At 43.1% G+C, this 24,912-nt stretch overlaps 2 protein-coding genes across 3 annotated transcripts; one reads left to right on the top strand and one right to left on the bottom strand.

The window, feature by feature from the left end:
- Window positions 1–4,386: 4,386 nt before the first annotated feature.
- Window positions 4,387–10,938, bottom strand: adsl (adenylosuccinate lyase). The gene is made up of 12 exons (XM_008415617.3): window positions 10,652–10,938; window positions 7,840–8,043; window positions 7,700–7,744; window positions 7,438–7,517; window positions 7,182–7,353; window positions 7,057–7,103; window positions 6,709–6,799; window positions 6,563–6,632; window positions 6,325–6,472; window positions 6,059–6,239; window positions 4,707–4,883; window positions 4,387–4,556 (listed from the first exon to the last, which is right to left on the bottom strand). Exons 1-12 carry the CDS (start codon window positions 10,793–10,795, stop codon window positions 4,470–4,472), a joined length of 1,446 nt encoding a protein of 481 aa, XP_008413839.2. The 5' UTR covers window positions 10,796–10,938; the 3' UTR covers window positions 4,387–4,469.
- Window positions 10,939–12,085: 1,147 nt separating this feature from the next.
- On the top strand, window positions 12,086–22,367 carry LOC103468497 (GTPase IMAP family member 8). Of its 2 annotated transcripts, XR_534228.3 has the most exons (8): window positions 12,086–12,239; window positions 12,566–13,240; window positions 14,641–15,196; window positions 15,690–15,787; window positions 15,953–16,084; window positions 16,278–16,868; window positions 20,590–20,740; window positions 21,344–22,367. XR_534228.3 is itself a non-coding variant. In XM_008415615.3 (7 exons), exons 2-7 carry the CDS (start codon window positions 13,210–13,212, stop codon window positions 20,661–20,663), a joined length of 1,482 nt encoding a protein of 493 aa, XP_008413837.1. In that variant the 5' UTR covers window positions 12,086–12,239; window positions 12,566–13,209; the 3' UTR covers window positions 20,664–22,367. The 2 variants fall into 2 exon arrangements, 1 of the variants encoding a protein (XP_008413837.1); XM_008415615.3 differs by having other exon boundaries at window positions 20,590–22,367.
- Window positions 22,368–24,912: the final 2,545 nt, after the last annotated feature.

The raw sequence follows: 24,912 nt of genomic DNA, 5'->3' as shown, positions 1-24,912 counted from the left end.
AGGGCCGCCACTCCCATGTCTGATAACTCTGCTGGAGGCGGCCGCTCCTGCCGCAGGATAGGAAGGCATTGCTTTTGTTTCGCTGCGTGGATAAGAGGAACACCAGCGCCTGAGCAAGGTGTTAGGAGAGATTACGGCGCGCCTCCCGTAGTACCTTCTCTCTTGAGTCCGAGTCAAAAGCAACAAGGCTGGTGTCACACAAGCCATGTTCTCACCACACTTCAATAGGGGATCCAGAAGTTTTTTTTTTCTTTCTTCTTTTTCTGACATTTACGTCAAGGGCCTCCCAACTCATTGCACGTCGCCACTGGGGATTTTATTAAACCTTTTCTTCTCACTAATGAAAACAGCGGGGTCAATGGTGTTTTGGCGCCACGCTTCTCCATCTGAATTCCTGCGCATGAGCTCCTGTTGAATTCAGCAGCATGCCGGGAAAGTGATGCTGCTGATGCAGAGCAGCTAGCGTACACACATGTTGGATTTTAAAGTTAGAGGGATTTGCCAGAAGTACTCATATACCATCACAAAATGCAACGCGTTTCATGACTTTGTTGCGTTGGAGCAGCACAGAATTATAAAGACGGGATTGAAAATGCACATAAGAGTCTGAAAAGTGTGGCTTGAACACACACACACACACACACACACACACACACACACACACACACACACACACACACACACACACACACACACACACACACACACACACACATGGTGGTGACACCATTATGCTGCAATGACATTTTTTTTTGAGTTAGGAAGATGGCAGGAGCTGAATACAAACCTGAAAGAAACCAACGATGATGCCCATGACATGACAAGCAGAGAGACGACGGAATGGCTTTGACCGAAGCATATTCAAATGTTTGAATGGCCTAGTCAAAGCCCAGACCTCAAATCTGTGGCAAGACATTTCTAGGTTTAGTCTGTGAATGCACAAAGCTCATTGAAACAAATCTTACCCTCACCTGCAGCTGTCATTGCTGTGAGGCGGCTCTGCAAAGTCTGTTTCACAATTGGAGGGATAAATAAAAATGCACACCATACATTCACACTCATCATTTCATTCCCTAAAACCTGGATCCGCTGCGTCTGCCTCACCAGCTTCACTGCATATCATGACAGAAGGACCCGACCAAAAGTAACTATGGTGAGGAACGCAAAAAAGGAAAGAAAAAAAAACTACAACATGGACCTTCCACATTGAAATGAGTTAATATCTACAATTAAGGACTATGTGGAGATTGTGGCAGAACCACACTTGGCCTCCAGTTGCCATCAGACTCCTGTCAGTGCTGGAGGACTGGTCCCACCATTTCCAGTCCCTGGGGCTGGTGCAGCTTGTAGTGGGAAAATTTAAGGTTACTATGATTATTAGCTGAATCATTGCATAGCAGTTTTAAGATCCTTGTGTGATGCATGAGCTCATGAAAGAGACTTCTGAAGCAGGTTCTCTGGCCTCAGCATTACAATGAAGTCACTGAATTGTTCCTTTATCTTTCCTGGCTCCTAGTGAAGAAGACACATGTGCCTGCTGTCCAGTCTGCTGTCTGTCCTGTAACCAAGTAGATTATCAAACTATGCGATCAGAATGAACCTCAGTGTAAGCTGTTCTGCTCAGGGCTCTTTCTCCTGACTGCATTCAGGGAGCGTTGGAACGCTGTTAAGCCTTCAAATAAATACCGACTAAGAATATATTCTCTTGTTCTTGAAACAGTTTTTCCTCACTTTTCCACAACAGTCTGGCATCACAGGACAGGATCCGGTGACAAGAGATCGGATGCATCGGCCAATCTGAGGAGTTTGTCTTCAGTCCACCTCCAAACTGAGCAAGGGGAGTCCGAGGTCTAATCCCTGCAACTGCCGACTGACCGGATCCATAAGAACCTCAATAAATTTATCGGGTGAGAACTGTTTCGATTGGGTTTGTTGTTCTTATGTTTTTTGTTTGGTTTTTTTTCATATCTGCTGGGACAGCAGACTGCTTGTGAACTAAAGTTAACTATCTAAGATAGTGGGTGTTTTAATTCTTATTCCATCTTTAAGGGAAAAAAGTAGCTTCCTCAAGTTAAAGGGGGAAGCTTGAGTGTAAATCAATTGAAACATGTGCAAACACAGCTTGATGGAAAAATGAATATTTAAAAAAAAAGCGGGCCACACTGACAATGCGGCTGCCCTTTCCCGTTTGAGACAAAGGGATACTTGCTGCAAAATCTTCGCCTCTCGCTGCTGCTGCAGCCATTCTGCATTTCACCTCACTGTGAGCTCGCCTTCAGCCGCTACCGTCTCCTCTGTTCCCATGGTCATGGTGTCCCAGGCGGCACGGCTGGTGGCGTGGCCCGACCCTGTAAGTGGGTTCTCCGCACCCCTCCCCCCAGCCTGGTTTGGCTTGTTTTTTGTTGTTGGACTTTTTCTGTTTTAGGGCGTCTTGAAGCCGCCCTTGAGGGGGCAGGCTTCACGTGTAAGCATTGGCCAATCACGATTCCCCAAAATTAAGGAAATCAGTCCCAGAAATCAACTGATCAATAAATCAGTTGGCCAATAAATATTTCCTTTATTAAATATGTGTATAATGTAAACAGCACTGCCAGAGATGCAATAAGTTTAAAGCAGGTGTGTGAATGATCTAATGATCGGACTGCTGATTGCAGCCAGTCCACATTGTTAGCAGAACTAGAGGGCCATGGAGGCTTGGGCCGGCCCTGATATACTGCCAAATTACATCAGCATGAAAAGATGCTAAATAATTGTAAGAAGTTCTCCTCATGTTAATGGGTTTTATCGATACCCTTTGAGGACATTCGTAACCTTGATTTGGCCTAAAATGAAAATGGAAAGAGGTTTACTATTTAAAAACTGCTTTAATCAAAATAAAAAAAAGTTCAAGGTGGTTGACTAATCTGCAGTAAATGGGTCAAACAGGGACTCCTGACAGCAGAACTACAATGCAAGGGTGGGTCCGAAATCCCCAGCAGAATGGGTCAGGACTTGAGAAATTCCCATAGACTTGGAAGCTGCCCGTCTGGTCAGTGTGCCCACGCATCAAAGCCTCCCATTGGCCATCACGCAGCATGGAGTATGTGAAAGAATGCTGTCAAGGCATAGGAGGACACCAAGGGCTCAGCATTCCCATCACCAGCACACACACGCAAGCAATTTTTTCCTGATATAAATAAAACATAAAATTCAAGCTGAAGTGCAGATTAGCATAAAGTGTTGCTCAATCGTAGCAACAGGTCCCAAGACATTATGTTTGGGTAAACAGAGACGGTTTGAAAGTTTGAGCCAAGAGTGAAGCCTCTCCCACCGTCAGCCTATCTGTGGGAGATTCTTTGTTTTGCTCATCTTAAATAGCCCTGACAATTTTTTTTTACTGAACTGGAGGCGTTTTCCAAATAAAAACTAAACAACAAAAAAAATATTGGAGGCAGATTTTCGTTTTCCCATCAGTTGGTGAAAACGTGAAGAGTCAATGCTGCTCCACAGCGCCCCTTGCTGGCCAAGGTTAAGCTCTGAAAACGTCCCCATCTAAACAGATCCCTTTGCCTCCCTCCGACTCTGCATGTTAAAAAGAAATCAGTGGTAAGCCAATATAAGAACATGGATTAAAAAAAATAAACGTTTAGTGGATTTAAAGAACCAATTCTGATTAGAATTTAACGTTAAAGCGTATTTTATATTTATATAAAAGGTAAATGGTGCCCCCTTGTGCTTGCAAGAGGGTACTGCTAGATGATTGCAGATTTTACTAATGTCCAGAGATGCAGAAAAAACAGTCGGAAATGGCCAATAATCTGTCGATTTTTTTAAAATTAATATTTGGATAGCAAACGGTGCTTGCTAAAATATACTTTTACAGAATTTGAATCAGGTGAGGCTAAAACTATGCCGCTGTGAGGAGCTCCGGGTAGAACAAGTTTACAGACAAAGGTGTTTTCATTCCATTTTCTAACACCCTCGACCCTAATGGGGTCGGGAGGGTTACTGGTGTCTATCTCCAGCTAACGTTCTGGACGAGAGGCGGGGTCACCCTGGACAGATCGCCAGTCTGTCGCAGACAAATGTGTTTTCTTTTAGTTTAAATACAAAATGTTTGTTTTTTGTGCAGTTTGAGCTTAATTAGCGCTGTTATTCTTTCAGCAAATGGTCTTTTTTTGAGTGTATACTCCATTTAGCAATTAACCGAATACTAAATTAGTTGACATTTATTTCTCTTTTTCTTTAAACTAGATTCTTATTTTCACTAGAAGTTCAAACAAACATCTCCCTCAGCCCTCAGTGGTTAATAGCTCATTCATTGCAACATTTATAAGGATAAACTTCCTCCCAGGCGTAGTTTCACCTCCTACATCAGGCGGTAGAAACCACAGCAGCAGCAGCAGGTAGAATTAAAAACACTTTTATTCAACTGTCTTTCTCTCAATTTTGTCCACAGGTCAGAGGGTATTAGTGCGCGCGTGTAATCCTTAAAGCTCCAGTTCAATATTCACATCCATCTTCGACTTAAAGGGCTCCAGCAGGGGGCGTATTTCTTCAGACAGGAACCTCGTTACCTGGAGGACAGAAGAAATAGGGAGGGGAAAAAAGAAAAAAAACTTCGCTTTGTGAACGTGTTCCGAGGCAAGGTTTCTGAAACTTTGCTGTCCAAAACAAAAGCAGCAGGACGAAGAATCATGCAGCGTCACGTCGGCCGTCTAACACACTTGCTGTGGGGCGCGGCCGATGAAGGTGCTGGGGTCCAGCAGGGCATCCAGCTGGCCCAGGATGGGGGTGAAGTAGGGGTCTCTCTGGACTCTGGCCAGCAGGTCGTTGTCGCCTCCTTCCTGTTTCACTACAGCCGCCGCCTCATGGGACAGAACCCGGATTTTCTCGTGGCAGTCCTGGAGGGAAACAAGAACGGTATCCGTGGTAACCTGGGAAGTCTCAAGTTCTCAGGTTTTAACTTCAGATAAAGACGATCCGAGTTTCCAACTCAGCCTGGGCCTTCGGATCATATGTCACTGTCCTAAGTGTATCGATATCCGATATTAATATTGCTTTTATGGTCAATGACTGATATTTACCGATACTGAATGTATTTAACCACACTTTTGACACCAAGAAAAGAAAAACAACCACATTGATCACTCACTTCACTGCTTTTCTGTTTCGGTTAAGGTACCCACAATCCTTTGCTGCATCACTTTCTAATCAAATTCCACATTGTCATTCCAGAAACAAATGGCAACAAGACAGAAATAAATATCAGTTCTTAATATTGGCCCAAGTTTATTTATCGGGTTGATGTGTCAAAGAAAATTACTAATATCAGCTGTCTGGCTTGAAGCAATTCATCGTATTTATCATGATGAATCACTTATTGAAATAATTAACTAATCAATTAATTGTTAATAATTAAGAAAACAAAAAAAAACACCTTTCTGTAAATAAGTTAAATCCGAAACTCCTCAAATGGCATAACTTTAACTTCAGTCAGTTAAAATTCTGTTAAAAATAAATAAAATAAAAATTACAACAATTATAATCTCTTATGTACACTTTTTGCAATCACTAATCTAAAAAAATTAACTCCAGATCTGCCTTACGTTGTACTGATGTCAAGCAGAAATCACTGAGCTTTTCACATGTTGATGTTACAAGTTTTTTTAATTCTTCGCTAGAAATGGTAAAACGCTCACATTCCATTTAGGCAACAAAATATTTATTTTCTTATTTTAAAAAGTAATTGAATTATTTGCTTTTTTTTGGATATTTGAATGCATTTTTAATTTGTACTAAAAAAAAATACTTTAAAAAAATCTGCAGATGCCAATTTTTTAATCAGATTGATCATCGATAAGTAAAGTAATCGGCTGATGTCGACGTTAGTGTTGATATTTTATGCTTTGCCGACTTGCAAGCACTAGCTGCGATCAACCAGAAACGCCAAGTTAAGCTTCACCAGCCACCCCTGTACAATCAAAAAATGACTGAAAAATAATCGTTTTGGATAACTTATAAATAAATCTATTCTGAATTCCTTCAGGTTGTCTGATGGTCTGAAACGCCGTCCTACCTGTCTGTTCCCTCCGGCCTGCACCATGGCCATAATGATGTTCTCTGTGGCCATGAAGGGCAGCTCGTGGCGGATGTGCCTCTCGATGACCTTTGGGTAGACCACCAGGCCCTCTGTGATGTTCTGCAGAGTGCTGAGGATGATGTCTGCGGTCAGGAAGGACTCTGGGAGGGAGATCCTCCTGCGCAGCAGCGAAAGAGAAGCGTAGAAAACGATTGTTTTGGCTAGTCTAAAGTGAGATCTGTTGCAGGTGTTGGTAATAATACCTGTTGGCGCTGTCGTCCAGCGTCCTCTCCAGCCACTGGACCGACGCCGTCTGTAGCGGGTCGGCCATCAGTGCCACCAGGTGCCGAGCCAGGCTGCAGCAGCGCTCTGCGCGCATCGGGTTCCTCTTGTAGGGCATGGCACTGGAACCTGCAGGGAGGGAGCAACGACTCCTTAAACCTTAAACTATCTTAAACTTTAATTTCTGGACAACTTCCCGCTGTAACAAACGAAACATACCGATCTGCTCTTTCTCAAAAGGCTCCTCTATTTCCTTCAGGTTGGCCAGCAGACGGATGTCCGTACAAATCTAAAGAGCAGTATGAAGTAAACGTCATTTACATGTAAAAACCACTAGATGGAGACATTTATGTCCTCTGTAACACCTTGTGGACAGTAGAGCCCAAACTGGCCAAGCTGGACAGACAGTCGACGTCCACTTTACGGCTGTAAGTCTGTCCGGTCACCAGGTAAGCTCTGAGGAAAAGGACAAAGATGTTAATATCCAGAGACTGTTGATGTTCTCGGATCAGGGTTTGGGTCGCAAAGCTGCTGTCGGGACGTTCAGGACAGGTTGAAGACTGTGGAGCTGAGAGCGGTCTTCTAATGTTTCGCAAACACAACATAATTTAATACATTGGACAAATAAAGAAAATATGAGCTCTGTAGCTTAATTTTCACATTACATCAGTTATTGATGCCAAGTAAAAAAACAAAACATAAAAATATCTTACTTTCTGAACCCAGCCATTTCTGTCACCTTCCTGTCCAGCTCCTCCACCTGATGGCACAAAAACGCCATGAATGCCATCTAATCTCCTCCATCACCCACTGCTCCAGTGACCCTCATCTCTCCTACCTTATCGTGGTCCCCCTGAAAGAGCTGCAGGAAGCTAGCCTGGGTCCCGGTCGTCCCCTTGACCCCCCGGAAACGCAGGTCGTCACGGGCTCGCTGCAGGTTCCGCATGTCCATCGCCAAGTCCTGCAGCCAGAGGCACGCCCGCTTCCCTACGGTGGTGAGCTGGGCAGGCCTGAGGTGGGGAGAAGGGGGGGAAGCAAAGGTTTACGATGGAGAAACATGAAAACTTGGGAGGGAAACATGTGGACGGACTCACTGGTAGTGTGTGAAGCCAAGTGTAGGAAGGTCTTTGTATTTGTCTGCGTAGTCTGCCAGCCTGTCGATGACCCTCGCCAGCTGGAGGAAGATTGAGTTGTTACATAAACACACGGATGTCACGTAAAGTTCAAATCTGGCGTGAAAGCCGCGCCGGTTAAATAAGCGCAGCTCTTCATTCCGGCTCGCCGATTTGCAACCAAACAGCTGAGATGCACAGCCGGGTGGGCGCGCTTGCTGTAAGACCGACATCTGAGCCTCACCTTAGGGAGGAGGATGTCAAAGCCATCGCGCAGCATAATGAGATCCTGGGGAAAAGATGCAACACAACAAAAATAGGTGGAGAATGTAAACAAACACGGCAAGGTTTCCTCTCGGGTTATGCAGTCGGAGAAACACTTACGGTGTTGTCTCCGACATAACAAGACGTGGCTCCCAGGTGGATGATGGGGGCGGCGGAGGGGCAGCAGTGAGCGAAGGTGTGGACGTGAGCCATGACGTCGTGCCGGAGCTTCCGCTCCTGTTCGGTGGCCATGGCGAAGTCGATGTCCTCGGCGTGGCTCTCCATCTCCTGGATCTGAGCGTCCGTAATCGGCAGACCCAATTCCTGAGGGGGGAATTCATATTTTATGGTCATAAGATCTCATTAAACACATATGAAACAATCAAATGTTTGTGAGCATAAAGTTTTGAGAGAGGCCGTCTCAAAACAAGTCAACGTCAACATTAGGGATAAGTAAATCATATATCTCCACTTGTCCAAAGTAGTTAAGTACTTGAAAAAGTACTTTCTAGCCACGCCTGTTACAGGAAGTACATGCTAAATGGAGTGAGTTTATTGAACACTTTTCTATCTGTAATTAACACTCAAAACGTTTTACCACTCACAAATGTGCAGTCATCTGTAGTTTCTGACGTACACAGGTGTACACAAGGCAGAAATTGACCAGTGAGGCAAATGCCTCAGTCGTTTGCGAGCATAAAGTTTATCAGCTAAGAAAATGCCTTATTTTACACTGTAAAGTTTACAAACGCTATCGCCATTTGCAGAACTTGTCAATAAGCGCTCTCCACATCTTCCTGCATGTTTAACCATTGTAGCTTCAGTTGAAGCTTTTATTCTCTCCGTGTCTGAGCCAAATGGAGGACAACGTTTGACTGCACCCTGCAATCTAATTTTAGGTCAAATATTGAAACTTCCTTTCTGTCCAGCAGCTGATGGCATTATCTTAGAGGCCCAAACAACATGTACAGAAACAAAATGACAACATTAATGAGCCGAAGTGAACCTCGTCTTTGAAACGCAGCTAGATCGCTCCCTTAGGGGCAGTTAAAACCTTCTCACTAAAACATTGATTGTTGATATAATAAACTGCTCTGGCGATAAAGTTGTTGGGAGGAACTTACTGAGAAGGTACAGAAAATGCTGGTCAGAACCAGAGCAGAACTTTACAACATCAATCAAATGATGTTCAAACTATTGACGGCTTTAACGAATTCGGTCATGAAAGTAAAGCAAACTATTCTGAGGTACAAGCCTAAATGCAACTGAAAAGGAAAAGTTGTAAAACTGATTATGTGCGATTGTACTGTGGAAAATAAATAACTGATGATACGTTAGATAAACGCCCAGACCCTGAAACTTTACTATCAATAGAAACCAATGGAAGAATACTCTTATTTTCACAGCTTACTTTCCTCCACACCAACAATCTAGCAGTTTGTTGAACTGTAAGCATTACTTGGCTGATCAGAAAAAAAACAAGCAGCTGACTGAAGTTTGGACAAACGTATACCGACCTCATGAAATCTCCTAATATCTTGATTAGCCTGGAATGTTTCTTTTCATGGAGAGTCACTGGGAATCTGATAACGGCTCGATTACAGAGGAACGAGCAGCTTGTTCCCATGAACACACTGCTGAAACCAGCTGGGATCAAAGGTCAGACAGTAGACAGGCCAGTTCTACACATATATCGACTAAACACATGAAACTAAGACGGTTTAAAGCCAAATGCTAAAAAAAACAAAAAACAACTTAAAATAAAAGGAACTTTGACTGGGCTACAAAGGTCAGAATACAAATATACTTCAAGGGCCGTCTCTGGTTACAGAAAAATACTGTGCTATATTCAAACAGGGCCTGTCCTAGCAACACTCCAGTAGCCCCAAATAGTGAATGTGAATCTGCGTGTAGGATGTCATGTGAAGCAGCACTCGTGAGAAAGAGTCTGTTAGCGTTCACTTCGGTGCCTTCAAAGGGCAGCTGATCAAATTAGAAGAGCTCCAGAGTTAAGATGCTGTTGAACTGTGTCCTGTCTGGTCACATGACCTTGGGGCGTATCATCTCAAAATGAACAAAAAAAAACAAACACATCTGGTGAAATGTCAAGTAAAGTTAAAGTAATAAAGTATGTGTTTTTTTTTTATCCTCTTACACGTTGTGTGCGTACTTGGATAAATTGTGGAAAATGTACTGGATTTGTTTTTTTTAAAAGTGGGTTAGTAATCTCATGTGCTTGTTTTGTTTGTTCTTATACTCAATGATCACTCATTGATTTTAGGATGAATGTTCAAAGCTCAACACAGTCTGTGAGAGTAGAAACCGGGTCAAGTAATAATTAGTAAACTAATAAAGAAAAATAGAGACGTCAGCCACTTTAAACATTCTGCATAAAAGACGAATGATTCTTCATTAGTGCAGACAAAGGATCTGCATAGTGTAAGCATGACATTTCAGTAGAACTTGAGCATTCCACATCAGTGTTGTGGATGTGGTTTTTGTGATGCTTCTAAGATGTGACACTCATGTAAAAAAAAAAAAATCTTTGTACATGTCTGACGACTAATTTCTACTTTTCATTGCTTTGTTATGAATCATCATAACTAATTAACTGGGAATTAATGAGTGAGCTAGACCAGTGTTTAAGGTTAAAACGCATAATAATACTAACAATTTTAATCTGTTTAGAGTTTCCTGTATTATTTCTACCCAACAGTGGCATTTATTCAGTTACTACTTTTATATAGATGATCAAAAGTATTTGTAGTCCAGCAGTATTTCTGCATGTGCTGCAGCCATGATCCTGCACTATTTTTAGACCGGGGAATTTGAGAGGTCTCTGAAGGCCACAAGCTTCAAAAGTTCACAAGTCGTTCAAAGTGGGACAAACAGCGAAGTAAAAAAAACAACAACAAAAAAAAACGTGTCAGACCTTCTCAGCTTTGGCCAGTAGGATCCACAGCTTCCTCCAGGTTGTGAATTTTTTCTTGTCGCTGAAGTTAAAGGCCATTTCCTTGCTTGCATATCTGGACACCAGCGGAGAGCGGTACTTCATGAACTCCTCGTCTCCATCCATGTTTGCGGGACAAGGATGCTAAAGAAAACGGTCTACCCGAAGCTTTTTGCATAAAACCAAAAGACGCCTCCCTCTCACTCCTTTCCTCGCATGGATTCCTCGCTTTCCGCTTCGTCTTCTTCTATCTTTCGCTGGTGGGTGGCTGACAGCTTAAAAGTGCATTGCCGCCACCTTCTGATTTGGAGGAGGAACCAGAACGCAAATATTCGTCACTTTTTTTTTTCTAATTTTATGAACTGAAAAAACTCTCTACTTAAAACATTATCAGAATTTAAGCTACGTACTTCTACTAAATTAACACCATAAGACGCAGTGTTGTAATAGTACAACATCTGCACTCCAATCAAAAATAAATGTTGACTTTTCTTCTGTTTTTGTTTTCTCTCCAAATTTAGATTAAACCCCATTGTTCAAGTCTTAGAAAGCTATAAATGACCCGGTTCCCCCCCTTAATAGGAAGGTAAGTAAAATGTCTATTCAAATATTTTTGGATGATCATTGCAATGTCAATGTCATGCATAACTTTGTACAACACATATACACAATTGGAAATAATTTCATGAGTGGCAAGTGTAGACTGATGCTGAATTATATGGATTTGACATCCATAATCCAGAACTGATCTCACAAGAACAAATGTAATATGTAATGTATATAATTCAATAAATGATGTGTATAATGCTGCGACAGACTGGCAGCCTGTCCAGGGTGACCCCGCCTCTCGCCCGAAACATTAACTGGAGATAGGCACCAGCGACCCTCCTGACCCCACTGAGGGCCAAGGGTGTACAGAAAATGGATGGATGGATGTGTATAATGTGGATTTTAAAAAAAACGTTATGTGAAGTTTGCAGACGTCGTAGAGGCCTCATTATGACACTTGTGTCCATAAAGACAAAACAGTAGAGGTCACTTGAGCTGTATGTCAACGTAATATATATCATAGATGTGACAATATATAATAAAAATTATACTAAATTAAAGTTTAGATAAAATACATTGGGAAATAAACCTGAAATAAATAAAATGTGGAAAAGGAAATAATAATTTTAAAAAACTCAGCAATTGAACAATACTTTTAACTAACCCAAAGTTAAATTTGACATTGCAACAACTCTTATTACAGTACATTTAGTTAAGGCTTTGTATTTATTTTACTTTTTTACATAAATTAGCAAATATTGTTTTGTTTTTTTGTCCCTAATCTCGCAAACGACTGATTACGAGTATCCGAACTTTTAAACTTTAGCCTTTTTTCTCAGAAAAGCCTGTCCGAGGATAGCTTGAGAAGATGCCACTCACAATATGGAAGACGTGCGGACGTACCGTTGGTGGTGAGGTCGCGTCGCGACTCTTGGAGACGCTGTACGGCATACCGAGATGTCTTGGGCAAAACGAACTCCCTAGCAACGGCCAAGCGCTAATGCAGCTAAAACACGTAAAAGTATGGCAACGAATGCTTATAAAAATGCCTCAACGGTGTTATTATTTTTTAAGAAGTGCACACAGAATATGTTATGTTTGGTCATTTGCTGTTTTGTGGTTTTGCCGTGTCTTAATTGGCGCATATCGATGCTAATTTCCGTCTTTTCGTTTCAGAAAATATTAATGTTATATCTCCTTACTGCTATCTGCTATTTATAGGAGCTTTCAGATGTTACATAAGATCCTGTCTTGTGTTAATATTTATATATATGAGTGCCTCTTTCTGCCTTGTGTTATTTCTGTCTGCAGGGGTTATATAATTAATTGTGTTTGTATGTTATGCAGCACCTGGGGACAGCAGCCAGCTGTAAACAGAAGAGTCCTCCCTCTCTCCCTCTCTTGCTCTTATTTCTGACCCTCCCTCTCTCTCTCCGTCCATCCTTCCTTCCATCAGTCCTCCTAACTGCAGTCTGCATACAGGTCCATTCTGCTGCTGCTGCTGGAGTGAGTGGGAGGAACATTTCCCCCTCTTTGCCTCAAAAAAGAGAGAGAAAGAAATGACGAGACATCCTTCTGGAGCTGCAGAGGCAGGGGTGGATTTGGTATCCAGTTTCCTGCATTGCACAATGTTTCCCGTCAGCTTGGAGAGATAAAAAATAAGAAAGAAGACAAAGGAGAAAGCGTTGGTGGACAAGGACAAAGTGGTACATTGAGCAGGGGTTAAGGTGAGGAGGAAGCTGTGGGAGATACAGCAGATTACAGAAGAGGGCAGAGAGACATGAGGGACGAGTGGGAGTCAAGAAACTGAGGATGAAGTGAGTAACACTGCAGTAGAATGAGGCTTAAAGTGAAAGCAGAAGCCGAGAAGCAGGCCTGCGTACGCCACTTCGCTTTCTGAAGAAGCCAGAGGAAAGAAATCCACCGTGGAGGCGAGAAGGAGACGTAGGAGGGGGCCCGAGGAGGAGGAAGCCAGAGGTTCAACGCTCAAGATGGCTGCTGTGTCCTCTGCCTCTGACACCGGTAAGTGGTTTTTTTTTCTTCTTCTCCTCTCTTTGTCTCTCTCTCTCTCTCTGCTGGAACAGGTTCTGCATCATCAACCTTCATTTGACCACACCGTACCTGGGAAAAGTCTCAGCTCTGTTTCTTTCCCAGTTTCCTCTAAATAGGGAAACTGTTGCGCCGCTTGGAATTGGCTACACGTACAGAAAGTCTCATCAGCAGTCCTCTGCGGGAGGAAATCAATGAAGTTCTCTCCCCCGGCTCCGCATCTCCTCATCTCCTCATCCTCTCGGGGCGTCCATCGCTTCTCCTGCCAGCTGCTGAGCATCCACATTCAGCTTGGATGCCATTTCATCAAAATTTCTCCTTGACTTATAACTCTTCACTCAGGGCATATGATAATCAACCCACTGCTGCTGCTTTGCCACAGGTGCCAGCCACATTCTCCCCTGCTATTCATTCTTCATGCAAGCTTCTCTGCCTGGAGGACGGCACGTAGTCTTCCTCTGTGAAAGTTGACTCAAAAGTTTCTACCTCCCTACATTAGTTCTGTGTTGTGCTCTCTTCCCTTCAGTTCACCACACAGGGGTTTTTTTTATACATTTTGGGTCTGGGGGCTGAGGTGGTGCTGTGCAGTTCAACCTTTTCTGTGGTAATTTGGATCTTTCTGCTGCTGAAAGATTCGATGATGAATTGTTTTCCGTCGCTCACAAGATTTGTATTTTCCGATTTCACGTTCTCCCAGGACCTATTGGAGAAAAACAGGGCCGTTTCTAGCTTTTTGGGGGCCCTAAGCGAGATATTGTTCAGAGAACCCTAGTGTATCGACAGGATCTGAATAAGCAGGTCTGGACGTTCATTTAGTACCACAAAGCGTCATAATGCTACGTTTATGACAAACAAATTCTAACAATTATCTGAGGCTAGCGAGCAGGACAAATAATTTTGCTAACAAAATAAAAAAAAGGCATTACATCTTCGCTTATCTAGGCCACATCACCAACAAATGTGTTACCTTTAGCCTTTTTCTTCCTCTATTTCATTTTCTTCCGTTTTTCCGGGCTAGTAATGCTATTTCTTTTGGATGTCCGTTTTCTGATTTACTTTTCTCGCTATTGAGAATGATGGGTACCAGTCATTCATTCCTTTCAAACCTGTCGGAGGTTTGTTATACCGATGCATGTATAATAGTAGGAGTAAACAAATATTACCTAATAATGGCAAAAAAAAACCAAAACACTTTTTTTTTGTGCATACCAATGATGTCATAAAATATGACATAATTACAGATAAAAACAGGACATTCTAATTTTCCTGTGAAAAAAATAGATATTTTGAAGCGATTATTGTGGGCACCAATAACTGAGACAGCAGTGATTTAATCAAAATCAATAAATCTCATTTTTTCTTTATGTCAACAGGAGACCACCGGGGCCGCCACCCCCCCGAGCGCCGGCTGCTGATCCTCGGCGGGCCCCGATCGGGCAAGACCTCCTCCGCTAACACCATCCTCGGAGACGAGATGTTCGACGCCGGGACGGAGACGACCCACAGCAACGTGGGCCAGATGGAGATCTACGGCCGACGGGTCACGGTGGTCGACACCCCGTCCTGGGCCATCCCGGCCGACCCCGAGGACGACGAAGAGCGCGACACGGACGACAACGCCGGCGCTGAGTCGGACAGCCCGGCTCGCCCCCCGCCGAGCCTGGACAGCGAGGGCCCCTGCATGGGCGCCATCCTCTGCCCTCCCGGACCGCACGCCATCCTGCTGGTGGTGTCCATCAGCCAGCCGTTTGGTGACAGGGAGCGGAAGGCCGCAGAGGACCAGCTGGGGGCTCTGGGCGGAGGGACCTGGAGGTACTGCATGGTCCTCTTCACCGGAGTGGACAAGCTGCCCAAAGGCGTGTTCATCGAGGAGCACATATCCAACACTGGAGAGGCCCTGCAGTGGCTGGTGGAGAGATGTGGAAGCAGGTAGGACGATAATTGGAGTCGGAAGAGATCAGTGAATGTTTAGTTTAGAACAGAGGTCTGTCAAACCAGCATCGTCATTCCACAAATCTGGCCTTAAGGAAGCCCCAACAAGTTCAGCGTACCAGAACGTTGTAGACGATGTAACCACATGGAAGAAGATGCCTTAGTTTAATGAGCCAAAGACTGCCTGGGTGCAAATAGCTAAAAAAAGGCAGGAAACAAACACTGCACAGTTTACACAGACCATTCTGTTGGTGCAACATGGTGGTGGCAGCACAATGCTGTGGGGAATATGCAGCAGAGTCAGGGAATCTCATCTAAATTGGATGAGATTCCCTCTCATCTGAGGGACAAAAACCTGTTAGAGGCGCAAGAAGAAATGAGTCGACAACTCTAAACCCCTGAATGCAAATTCACACCACACTTTTTACATCTTTTATTTGTAAAAAACAAAAACAGGTTTGGAAAATGAGATATTTGTATCTTTTCTCAGGTACCATGCCTTTGATAACACCCTTAAAGACTCAGAGGAAAACACCCAAGTACCGGAGCTGATGGAGAAGGTGGAAGAACTGGTCACCGACAACCAAGGTTTGCAAACCAACTCCGACTTATTACGCCGTTATAAATAGTAGCACCTCGTATGCAGTATTCATGAGGCTTCTCTGATCATTGCATTATTAATCCAGACACCATTTGTGTTGCGGAGCTGACCGAAAATGACTCGGTGAATTATTCATTGGTGCCTCCACGCAGGCTGGTACTTTGAGGTGAATGAATTGATTTTGCTGGAGGAGGAGCAGGCAAGGAGAGCGCTGGAGGAAGAGCGGATGAGGATGGAGGAGCACGCCCGGCAGAGGGAGCAGATGATCGGAGGACCTCCCCGAGGTATGTGTGTGTGTTGGAGTGTCTGTGTGTGTGCGTGTGTGTGTTCAAGAGGGCTAAAGTGAACATGTGTTGTTAATGCTGTTCAGGCGGAAACAACAGACCAGATGGGCGCTCAAGAGGGAAAAAAAAAAGCTTGACGTTTGATTCTGCTTATGTTTGTTCTTTTTTTTTCTTTCTTTTACTGGGGCTCCAGAGTTGAGGCTGCTGTTGCTGGGTTGGAAGGGCGTCGGGAAGAGCTCGGTGGGGAACTCCATCCTGGGCCGTCGTTTCTTCGAATCTGGCCAGGAGACGGAGCTATGCCTTAGGAGGCAAGCGCTGGTGTGCGGCCGCCGGGTCACCATCGTTGACACCCCGGGCTGGGACTGGTTCTCGGTGAGCCGGACCCCCAAGCGGATCCGGCAGGAGTCGCAGCGCGGGGCCGCCCTCCTGCGGCCAGGGCCCCACACCCTGCTGCTGGTCCTCCCCGTCGTCTCGTCGCTCACAGCCAGGAAGAGGCGGACACTCCTGGCGCACATCGAGACTCTGTTCGGAGACAACGCGTGCCTCCACACCATGGTGCTGTTCAGCTGCGGCGACTGGCTGGGACACACGCCCATAGAGGAGCACATCCTCCGGGGAGGGCGGGAGCTGCAGAGACTGCTGGAGTACTGTGGGAACTATTACCACGTGCTGGACAGTAAGACGCCCGGCAAGGACAGGAGCGTGTCGCTGCTTCTGGACAGGATAGAGGAGATGATCAGGGAGAACGGCGACAGGGCCTTCCTCCCCATCCAGACCGAGTGGCGTAAGTCTCACCGTTTCATTCTCCAAGTTCACTGGTGTTCTTCTTGCCACAAAGAAAAAAAAAACCGAGCAGCTGCCTTACAGATTTCTTCTGCTTTTGCTTCTTTGTCACAACCGACACAACCGACTCTTTATAACCACCAAACGAATTTTGATATCAAAGACAACTAGAACGAGATGTGAAATCACTACAGGCCTTTTTTGCTTCAGTTAAAACAGAGTTCATGATAAAAATACAAGAGCGAGACTGGAAAAAAAAAAAGATCACAGAGGCCTGCCTCATATTTAACGTCTCAATGTTTCGCCATGTGTTTGGTGAAAACTTCTCATGATAATAAAAAGTGTGACTTCGTAGAAGGTTACAGTTGTTACATGTGGTGGAAAAGCAACAGAGCAACAGCTCAGAACGACAGTCAAACCTTTTGGTGGTAGTGCAGTGGCTCTGTGTTGCTTTGATTTTGGCATAAGCAGCGGAACTATCAGTTGAGTCTATTTTTAAAAATGTGTCTATCTACTATTGAACATTAGCTTGTAAAGTACATGAGATCAAAGTGAAGTAGCCAATTTCCATTTCTAGCCCACTTTCAGATTGGTGTTAAAAAAACACTAACAAAAGAAGAAGAAATGAAGCAAATGTAATATGGCACTACTTAGTAAAAAGTGTGAGAAATACTTTAAGATTTTTATAGTACATGTTTAGATATCATCATATTGACATTACGGGTGGAAGGATAAATCGGCCGGTCAATAAATTGGACCCAATTTCCTTAATTTTGGGAGACAGGCAATTGGTCCATACGTATATGAGAAACCAATCTTATCCTCCGATCTTATCTCACTCTGCAAAGGTGTGAAAATCAGCCACCGTCCCCTTTCGCTCTGCCATGAGAGTACCAGCAATCAGTTTCAAGGTTTCCCCCAGAAAACCTGCTAAGCCCATTGGTCGGGTGTTAGGGCAGTCATTCATCCAGAGATCCATCATGCTTTTGAGTTAAAAACATGTTTAAAATTTACAAGAAATTTGAAAATATCACTTGATAATTATGTGTTATTGAAAGATTGGAAGATTAATACCTAAACACCAACTACAAAGTCTTAAAAAATGCAAATATTTTAAAAAGACTTAAATAATGCATAGCCTGGTGGGGGCACAAGTAAAGCCTGGTTGCCTGCCAGGCTTATAATACACTGATGGAAACCCTGAGTTTTCTCAAGCACACATAGTTTACAAAGGATAGTAATCCAAAGCACACCTGCATGCCCATATTTGCATGGCTAAAAAAACAGAAGATTGAAAAACACTTGATTTATCCCAAAGGGAAATTAAATGCGTCTTAACTCTCATAATGGGCATTGCATTTGGACCCAGAATGCGGGCAGAGACAGAGGCAGGAGACGTAATGTAGGATTTCAAGAGCTTACAGGCGTGCACAAGGGAAATCTAGACTTGGTGCTGATAGACAGACAATGCAAAATAACGTAAGTGGTGCGGGAGAAATAAGTAACGGAAGAATCAAGCAGTGAGTGAAAGAAAATAAAGAGCTTATATACCCGGGAGCTTGATTAGTTGATAAGTGGCTGACTGGAAAACGGGATGCAGCTGGGAGAGGAGACCAGGCAGGCAGGCTGAGGGAAAGAGACTAAAAGGAATAATAAAAGTGAGGCATTGATCGAAGGAAAATCAAGAATAAACAAAGCTGAAAACTGAATAATCTAGGATGAGCTTGAATAAAAAAAAGGGAAGTAATCAAAAATAAAACCCCAGAAAAACCCAAACACTCCAGGATCATCAATCTGGGGTTGTTATAGATATTGACGCTGTGGGCAGGAAGCATATTCTGTAGCCGTCAGTCTTCCAGTGAATCTGAAGACGTCTCTGACTGAAGACTGTTGCGGTTGCTCCATTACTGTTATACGCCAACGGCTTAATTTCAGAGATGATATTCCATCGTTTAATTCTCCTGGCTATAAGGTTAGAACTCCAATGCTGAGCAGTGAGACATTGGAGTCGCGGATCTGATGTTTCAGGGAGGCTTGGTCCCGATCAGGATGCTTTGGCGTTACCTTAAACATTCTGTTCGTGCTTCAAAACGCCCCGAGACAATGATAAATTAAAAATAGCCCTGCAAAGAAGAGTGTGCCAAAAGTCTTTGACAGAAATGTAAAAGATTCACTGCCTGCTGCAGCCAAGGATGCAGTTATTAGGTATGGCAGGCAATTAAATTTTCAACAGTGTTTTACTTTAGTAAATGAAAGCAAATTGTGAAAAATGTTTTTCTTTTTTTGTTTTCATCGTTACCTTTATTTGATATTCAAATGAGTTTGATGATCTGAAACATTTAATTGTAGAGGGGAATAAATGTAGATTCTCATTTGGAACTTCGTAGGCCTGTTTCAGGATTGTTTGGACACCTTTTTTATCACCAACTTTGTTGCCCTTTAGAAATGACCTTTTAAATTTGGCTTGAAGCCCCGTGCTACGATTTCAGTCCCTTCCCCAACCGAATGGCCCTTCTGAGTTGATTTGTCGATATGTTTTGGACCGTTAACCTGTTGAAACACCCAGTTTTCTCCCACTCTCAGTTTACCACCAGATTTCCTTTTATTTAAAAGGAAATTGTATTTCAAAGAGTACATGAAGGCTCCCAGGCGCTTCAGTAGAGAAGCAGTCCATCAAGTCACAGATCCTACACCTTGCTCAGCTGTGGGCTCCAGGTGCTTTTCCAACATATTCTTCCTTTAAGTCAAGTCAAGTTTATTTGTATAACACATTTCAGCAAAAAGTTATTATGAATCACAGGCAATTCAAAAAGTGTTTTTTTAACTCTGTGTTTCAGCATCTTTGCAATTTTCTGTGAGTTTGTTCCAGATTAGTGGAGCATAGAAGCTGAATGCTATTTCTTCCTGTTTGGTTCTGATTCTGGGGATGCAGAGTAGAACCAGAGAACCCGGGTGGTCTGGGAGGTTGATGCAACAACGACAGGTTTTTAATGTATAAATGTATGCAAGTTGTTCAGTGATTTAACTAACTAACGTATTTTAAAGTCTATACAATGAGCTAGTGTAAAGATTTCAGAACTAGTGCTCTATCCTCCTGGTTTTACTGAGAACACCAGCAGCAACGTTTTGGATCAGCTGCAGCAAGAGGTTTGATTTTTTTTTTTTTAGGCAGACCTGTGAAGACACTTGCAGTCATAATTGCGACTAGAGATAAATGTTTGGATGAGTTTCTCTAGATCTTACTGAAACATCAGTCCTCTAATCCTGAAAATGCTCTTCAGGTGAGTGAAGGCCGAGTTTGTAACTGTCTTTATGTGATTCTGAATGTTCCGTAGTGATGGTCCGAGTCCATCACTACGCCCAGATTTAGGGCTTGATCACTAGTTTCTAGCTGTAATAACTGAACCAGTTTGATGTCTAACCCATCTAGTCTAGCTGTTTGGAAACCCATTTAGTTTCCAAACAGCTGAATGTTAAATCCTGTTCACGTCCTAGCTTAGTAAACACACAGCTTTAAACTGATCATACTCCTCCATGGCCACTTTCCTCTCTTTCATCTACAATGACCCTGATACTCTATAGTATTAGCTACTGCAATTAAAGTGCTTTTTAGATGTCCCTTACAGAGCTGCCAAGGTTTCGCCGAAAGGAAATGGAGTTTGTGTTACGCCTTGCTAAAGCCTATAAAAACTGACGTTGTTTTTGGTTTTTTCGTTTGGCAGTGAGCGAGGAGAGCTCTTATTCCTCGGACAACACTGAACCGGAGGACGACTGCCGGGGATGCCAGCTGCAGTGACGAGGCGGCCCCAAGGAGGAGGGGTGGGGGAGTGTTCCCCGTCTTTGTCTTCAGTAGACTCCCAAGCATCACCTCATGTAACTTTCACCTCATTTGAAGTGTCCCTCAGTAATTATGAAGAGATTCAGGGAAGAACAAAACAAAAGTGTTAGCAACCAGAATTGAGCCATGTAGCTGTTTGTTATAGAGACCATACCCACTGTTCACTTAGCTCAGCCTTTACTAACCGGATCTGGATATCACTGGGAATTAAAACTCCGTACTCTGCTGCTGTCAAAGAGACATTATTGTATATCTGTCTGTGTTCACTCTGAGAATGAAGAGGGCTGGGAAAAATAATGTCAGAGAGCGATTCCCGATTTCTCGAACTTCAGAAGCTGTGCTCGGAGACACAAGCTTTCATCCTGCGTTCACATCCTGGTTATAAAAAATTGCCTTCATTAAAGTTTGATCAGGGTCTGCTCAGGGAGTCGAGGGTTGAACTGATGATTTACCAGGAAAATACAGGGCATTTAGGAAAAAGCTGATCGACGCTGTTCGCTAAACTTCAAGTGAGTCACATCCAGAGATCCTGAGGGTTCAGATTAGGAGAACTTTAAGCGGTTCTCCTGTGCTTAAAGATAACTATTAAATTAATGTAATATAGCGCATATTTTATTGCTTGGTCTTTCTTTCTCAAGGAGCAGAAGAAAGGAAAAAGGAACAGCTGCCTAGAAGCCGTGCAGCCTCAGATCCCAGCGGAGCAGCCAAGGCTAGCTCGGCTACCGTCATGCACCCCGCGCAAATATCGACAAGGTAGATTCATCTCTGTGCCTCAGCCCGAAACCATGAGAGCGAGGAACCAAGGATCCATGTCCATAAAGCGCTACGCCAAGCTTTCGCATGCTACACAAACTAAATAACCTCATGGACCGTTCAAAAGCTCCCGCAGGAGCTTTTGCTACCTGCTAACCTTTTTCTACATCCACGAGACATCCGCTCCCGACATGCGTGGTGATGTTTTTGTTTTTTTTAGAGAGAAAAAAAAAACTATTAAATATCTAGATATATATTCAGCTGTCCGCGGCATGTAAAGACACCGCATGCGAACAAACGAGTGCCTAAAGAGTTGAAGGCGGCCTCACTTTCTTATTCTTCTGACTCTTGCTTGAAAACAAACCTGTGACTTTCTCTGGTGTGGCATTTAAAGACCTTCCGCCCTCGTCTGGGGAAATGGAAGCGAAAGGGGAAGGACGTTCACAGCATGGAACAGCCGAAAGAAGCCTGTTCAACAAGCGACGGACACCACTGCCAGGCAGCCACATCTCATTTTCTATTTACATGACGTGAGGTTAAAAAAAAAAAAAAAAAAAGACAGAGAAAATCCCCGGACCCACCCAGCCCTCTCTGTGTTTTACCAACTCCGCGCTTCTCCTAGTGTCGTAGGCTATAGCAGCACTTAGTGTGACGAGCATGCCTTTATAATTTCCTACCAGGATGTGGCGACACTGTCACCCGAGTCTCGCTCTATAATTGTGAATATGTTGTACAAGCTGTGTATAGTTGCAGCGTCAACATACGTGAAAGTGTGAAGGTGTTAGCTGAGCATTTTTGCACTGTGTAACTTCTACTGCAGCCAAAGTGACGTTACTCACTGTGGTGATTATTGTATCGTCATCGGTATTTTGTTCATCCTCTGACAAGAATAAAAGAGGTTCAAATATACTAGTGGGTACTTTTGCCTTTGATTGTCGTGTTTACTTTGACTTGTAGGTTCAGAGTTTGATGTTTTCTATTGGAATTTTATTATAGACCAATTCAAAGTAGTGGATAATTGTGAAAACATTTTTTATCTTTTCTTTCTGGATGGAGGTTTCATGTTCTCCATGTGAATGCGTGGGTTCTCTCCAGGTACTCGGGCTTCCTTCCACACTTGTTAGGGTTAACTGGTTGGTCTAAATTGGTCTTAGTGTGTGCCTGGTTGTGTGCCTTTGTGTTGGTCTGTCAGTATTTGACTCTCACCCAATGTCCACTAGAGATGGACACCATCCTACCGTACCTTAAGTTTAAGTAAGTATAGACAATCGATGGATGAATTTGTTTTCTGGTGAAATTAATCAACTTAAGTGGGACACTGAATCTTTGAAACATGATACATAATGCATCCAAATTGCAGAAAATAACTCAGTTTTGCTGTCATTTTGCTGTTCTACAGTTCTGGACCAGGAAATTCTGAAAACGGTTCAGATCTTTTCAAAGTTTGATTTCAAACTGAGTCATTGTAGGAAGACCAGCACTTGTCGTAACGGGAATATTTCTTTGTGGTAACTGTTAAAACTTGCCAGCATTTTGGATTGAGTTGTTTGGACATTCGGCCAAAACTGCTTTACAATTATCCATCCTGGAAGTGACATCATTAATGGAAACGTTTTTCAGCATCGCTTTAAAGAAAAGACGTTTCTGATTTTGGCATCGTCTGTCAATTAAAGGATGATCTACCTTTTAATAAGAGACTTAAGAGCGAGTCTTTGTCAAATTCGAGGCCAAATTACAAAACCAAGCCAGTAATTTTAAAAGTTGCCTGGGTTTGTATAGATATTTAGAGATGGGTATCAACAGCATAATGTAATGCACCAGAAACAAAATCATTGTCAGTCAGGAAGGCAATAACAGGAGCTGAGCAAGCAGGATTCCACCAACACCTCATTACAAATGCAATTATCTTAAAACAGAAACACAATTTGTAAAACTTTTATAATTGTGGTAGCTGCCTTCTACGAATCCGTACCCTGCAGTATCCAGATAGTCAGGTTTTTCTTCCCTTTTATCCCCCCCCTCAGTCCCTTTTTTTTCCCAGGAGAAAATTATCTGCATATTTGCTCTGCACCATTTTCTCTCTGGCACACTTCCACTGAAGTATAGATCTCCCCCTTAAGCTTTCTGGATGGCAGCCCGGGCCAATTACTGCCCGTCCGCCGAGGGCCGGTTGTAAGATGAATGCAAGCATTTTTGTGGGTAATGTTGTTTGGACTTCGCCTACGTCAGCATCCAAACCCAATTCCCTGCAGACATTGTGACAAACGTGCACTTTTGCTTTAGATGCGCGGCTTTAACTACAGCAAGACGTTTCTTTTAGTTATTATATTATGCGAAGTAAGAGCTGTGGTTACAAGAGCTAAGTCCACCTGGAACAAGACCTTTTAAAGTGTTTTTCGTCCGTTGCGAGTGTTAGATTTACTTCTTGTGACCGTCATTTGATTGAACGTCACATGTGTTCGGTTTGCTGCAGGTCAGGCGGGCTTCATTACCTTCCTCCCATTCTACATTACTGGGTCTATGACAGATGGACGTCCATTAGTTTAGTTTCAGGTCACAAACTATAACATAATGTCAAAGTTTACACATTAATTTGTTGTAAATACAATTTACATTTGTATTTAGCCCCTTATGAGTCAGTACCATGAAGGACCTCCTTTTTGGTGCAGTTAAGTCATTTTTACGGCTTGCTCTGCGTAAGCCATATTGGATAGAAAGATTCCTTGGACATCTATTTTTCAAGACTTGACACAAATTCGTGAACACATTTATGTTTGGTAGTTTAACAAGGCCAATAAACCACCTCTTAAGTCTTGTGTAGCCTCTGACAGGTTGTGACAGATGGTGACCCACATTATGCTCTGGTCACTATCATGTCTTACAGTGAAGATGATTTGTGAGTGACGGCTATTCCTTCACACATTGCATTATGAATGTCGGCCAAAAAGTTAAATTTTGGTCTCATTTCTGTGCCCTCTACATTGTTCATAAAATATTACTTTTGACTTTTAGAAATGTTTTGTAAACATCAGGTTCTATAAAAATGAGTAAAAATATTTGACAAATTGTAATAAATGAAGCTCAGCAACTCGTATTCCTGTTTGCCCACTGCACTTTTTATAGTAGTGGATTTTTCTCTTACTAAATAAATGTTGACTAATATTGTTGGAGACAATATTCCACACTTTCCAGGCTCAAATTCCCAAATTTTTTTCTTGAATGCAAACTATTAACCTCAAACATGATTGAACAGTGAAACAACAAAAATCTAAAATTGCCTTTTGACTTTCACAACATATTTTGACTGCAGGGACACAGATTGTGTAAAGCGGCTTAGATTTGTTGCAATTATACGGTTTGTAAGAATTCCCCAAAATCTGCTGTTTTAGTTCTCGGTTTGGGAATTTTGAACCAGATTTAAAAACCCCAGACTAGCCTGATTAAAGACGTCTTG

This window comes from Poecilia reticulata, chromosome 8, assembly GCF_904066995.2.
Source record: "Poecilia reticulata chromosome 8, P_reticulata-male-v2, whole genome shotgun sequence".
Classification (NCBI taxonomy): domain Eukaryota; kingdom Metazoa; phylum Chordata; class Actinopteri; order Cyprinodontiformes; family Poeciliidae; genus Poecilia; species Poecilia reticulata.
This window is presented reverse-complemented; position numbering and strand designations above follow the sequence as displayed.

Bases quoted from the DNA above. Each gene is read 5' to 3' on its own strand.
- adsl (XM_008415617.3), bottom strand. From the start codon at position 10,795: ATGGATGGAGACGAGGAGTTCATGAAGTACCGCTCTCCGCTGGTGTCC. The intron at 7,354-7,437 runs GTGAGTCCGTCC...TCCCCACCTCAG, and splicing joins CTTGGCTTCACACACTACCA to GCCTGCCCAGCTCACCACCG. The intron at 6,633-6,708 runs GTGTTACAGAGG...ACTGCTCTTTAG, and splicing joins TGGGCTCTACTGTCCACAAG to ATTTGTACGGACATCCGTCT.
- LOC103468497 (XM_008415615.3), top strand. From the start codon at position 13,210: ATGGCTGCTGTGTCCTCTGCCTCTGACACCG. The intron at 15,788-15,952 runs GTTTGCAAACCA...GCCTCCACGCAG, and splicing joins ACTGGTCACCGACAACCAAG to GCTGGTACTTTGAGGTGAAT. The intron at 16,085-16,277 runs GTATGTGTGTGT...CTGGGGCTCCAG, and splicing joins GATCGGAGGACCTCCCCGAG to AGTTGAGGCTGCTGTTGCTG.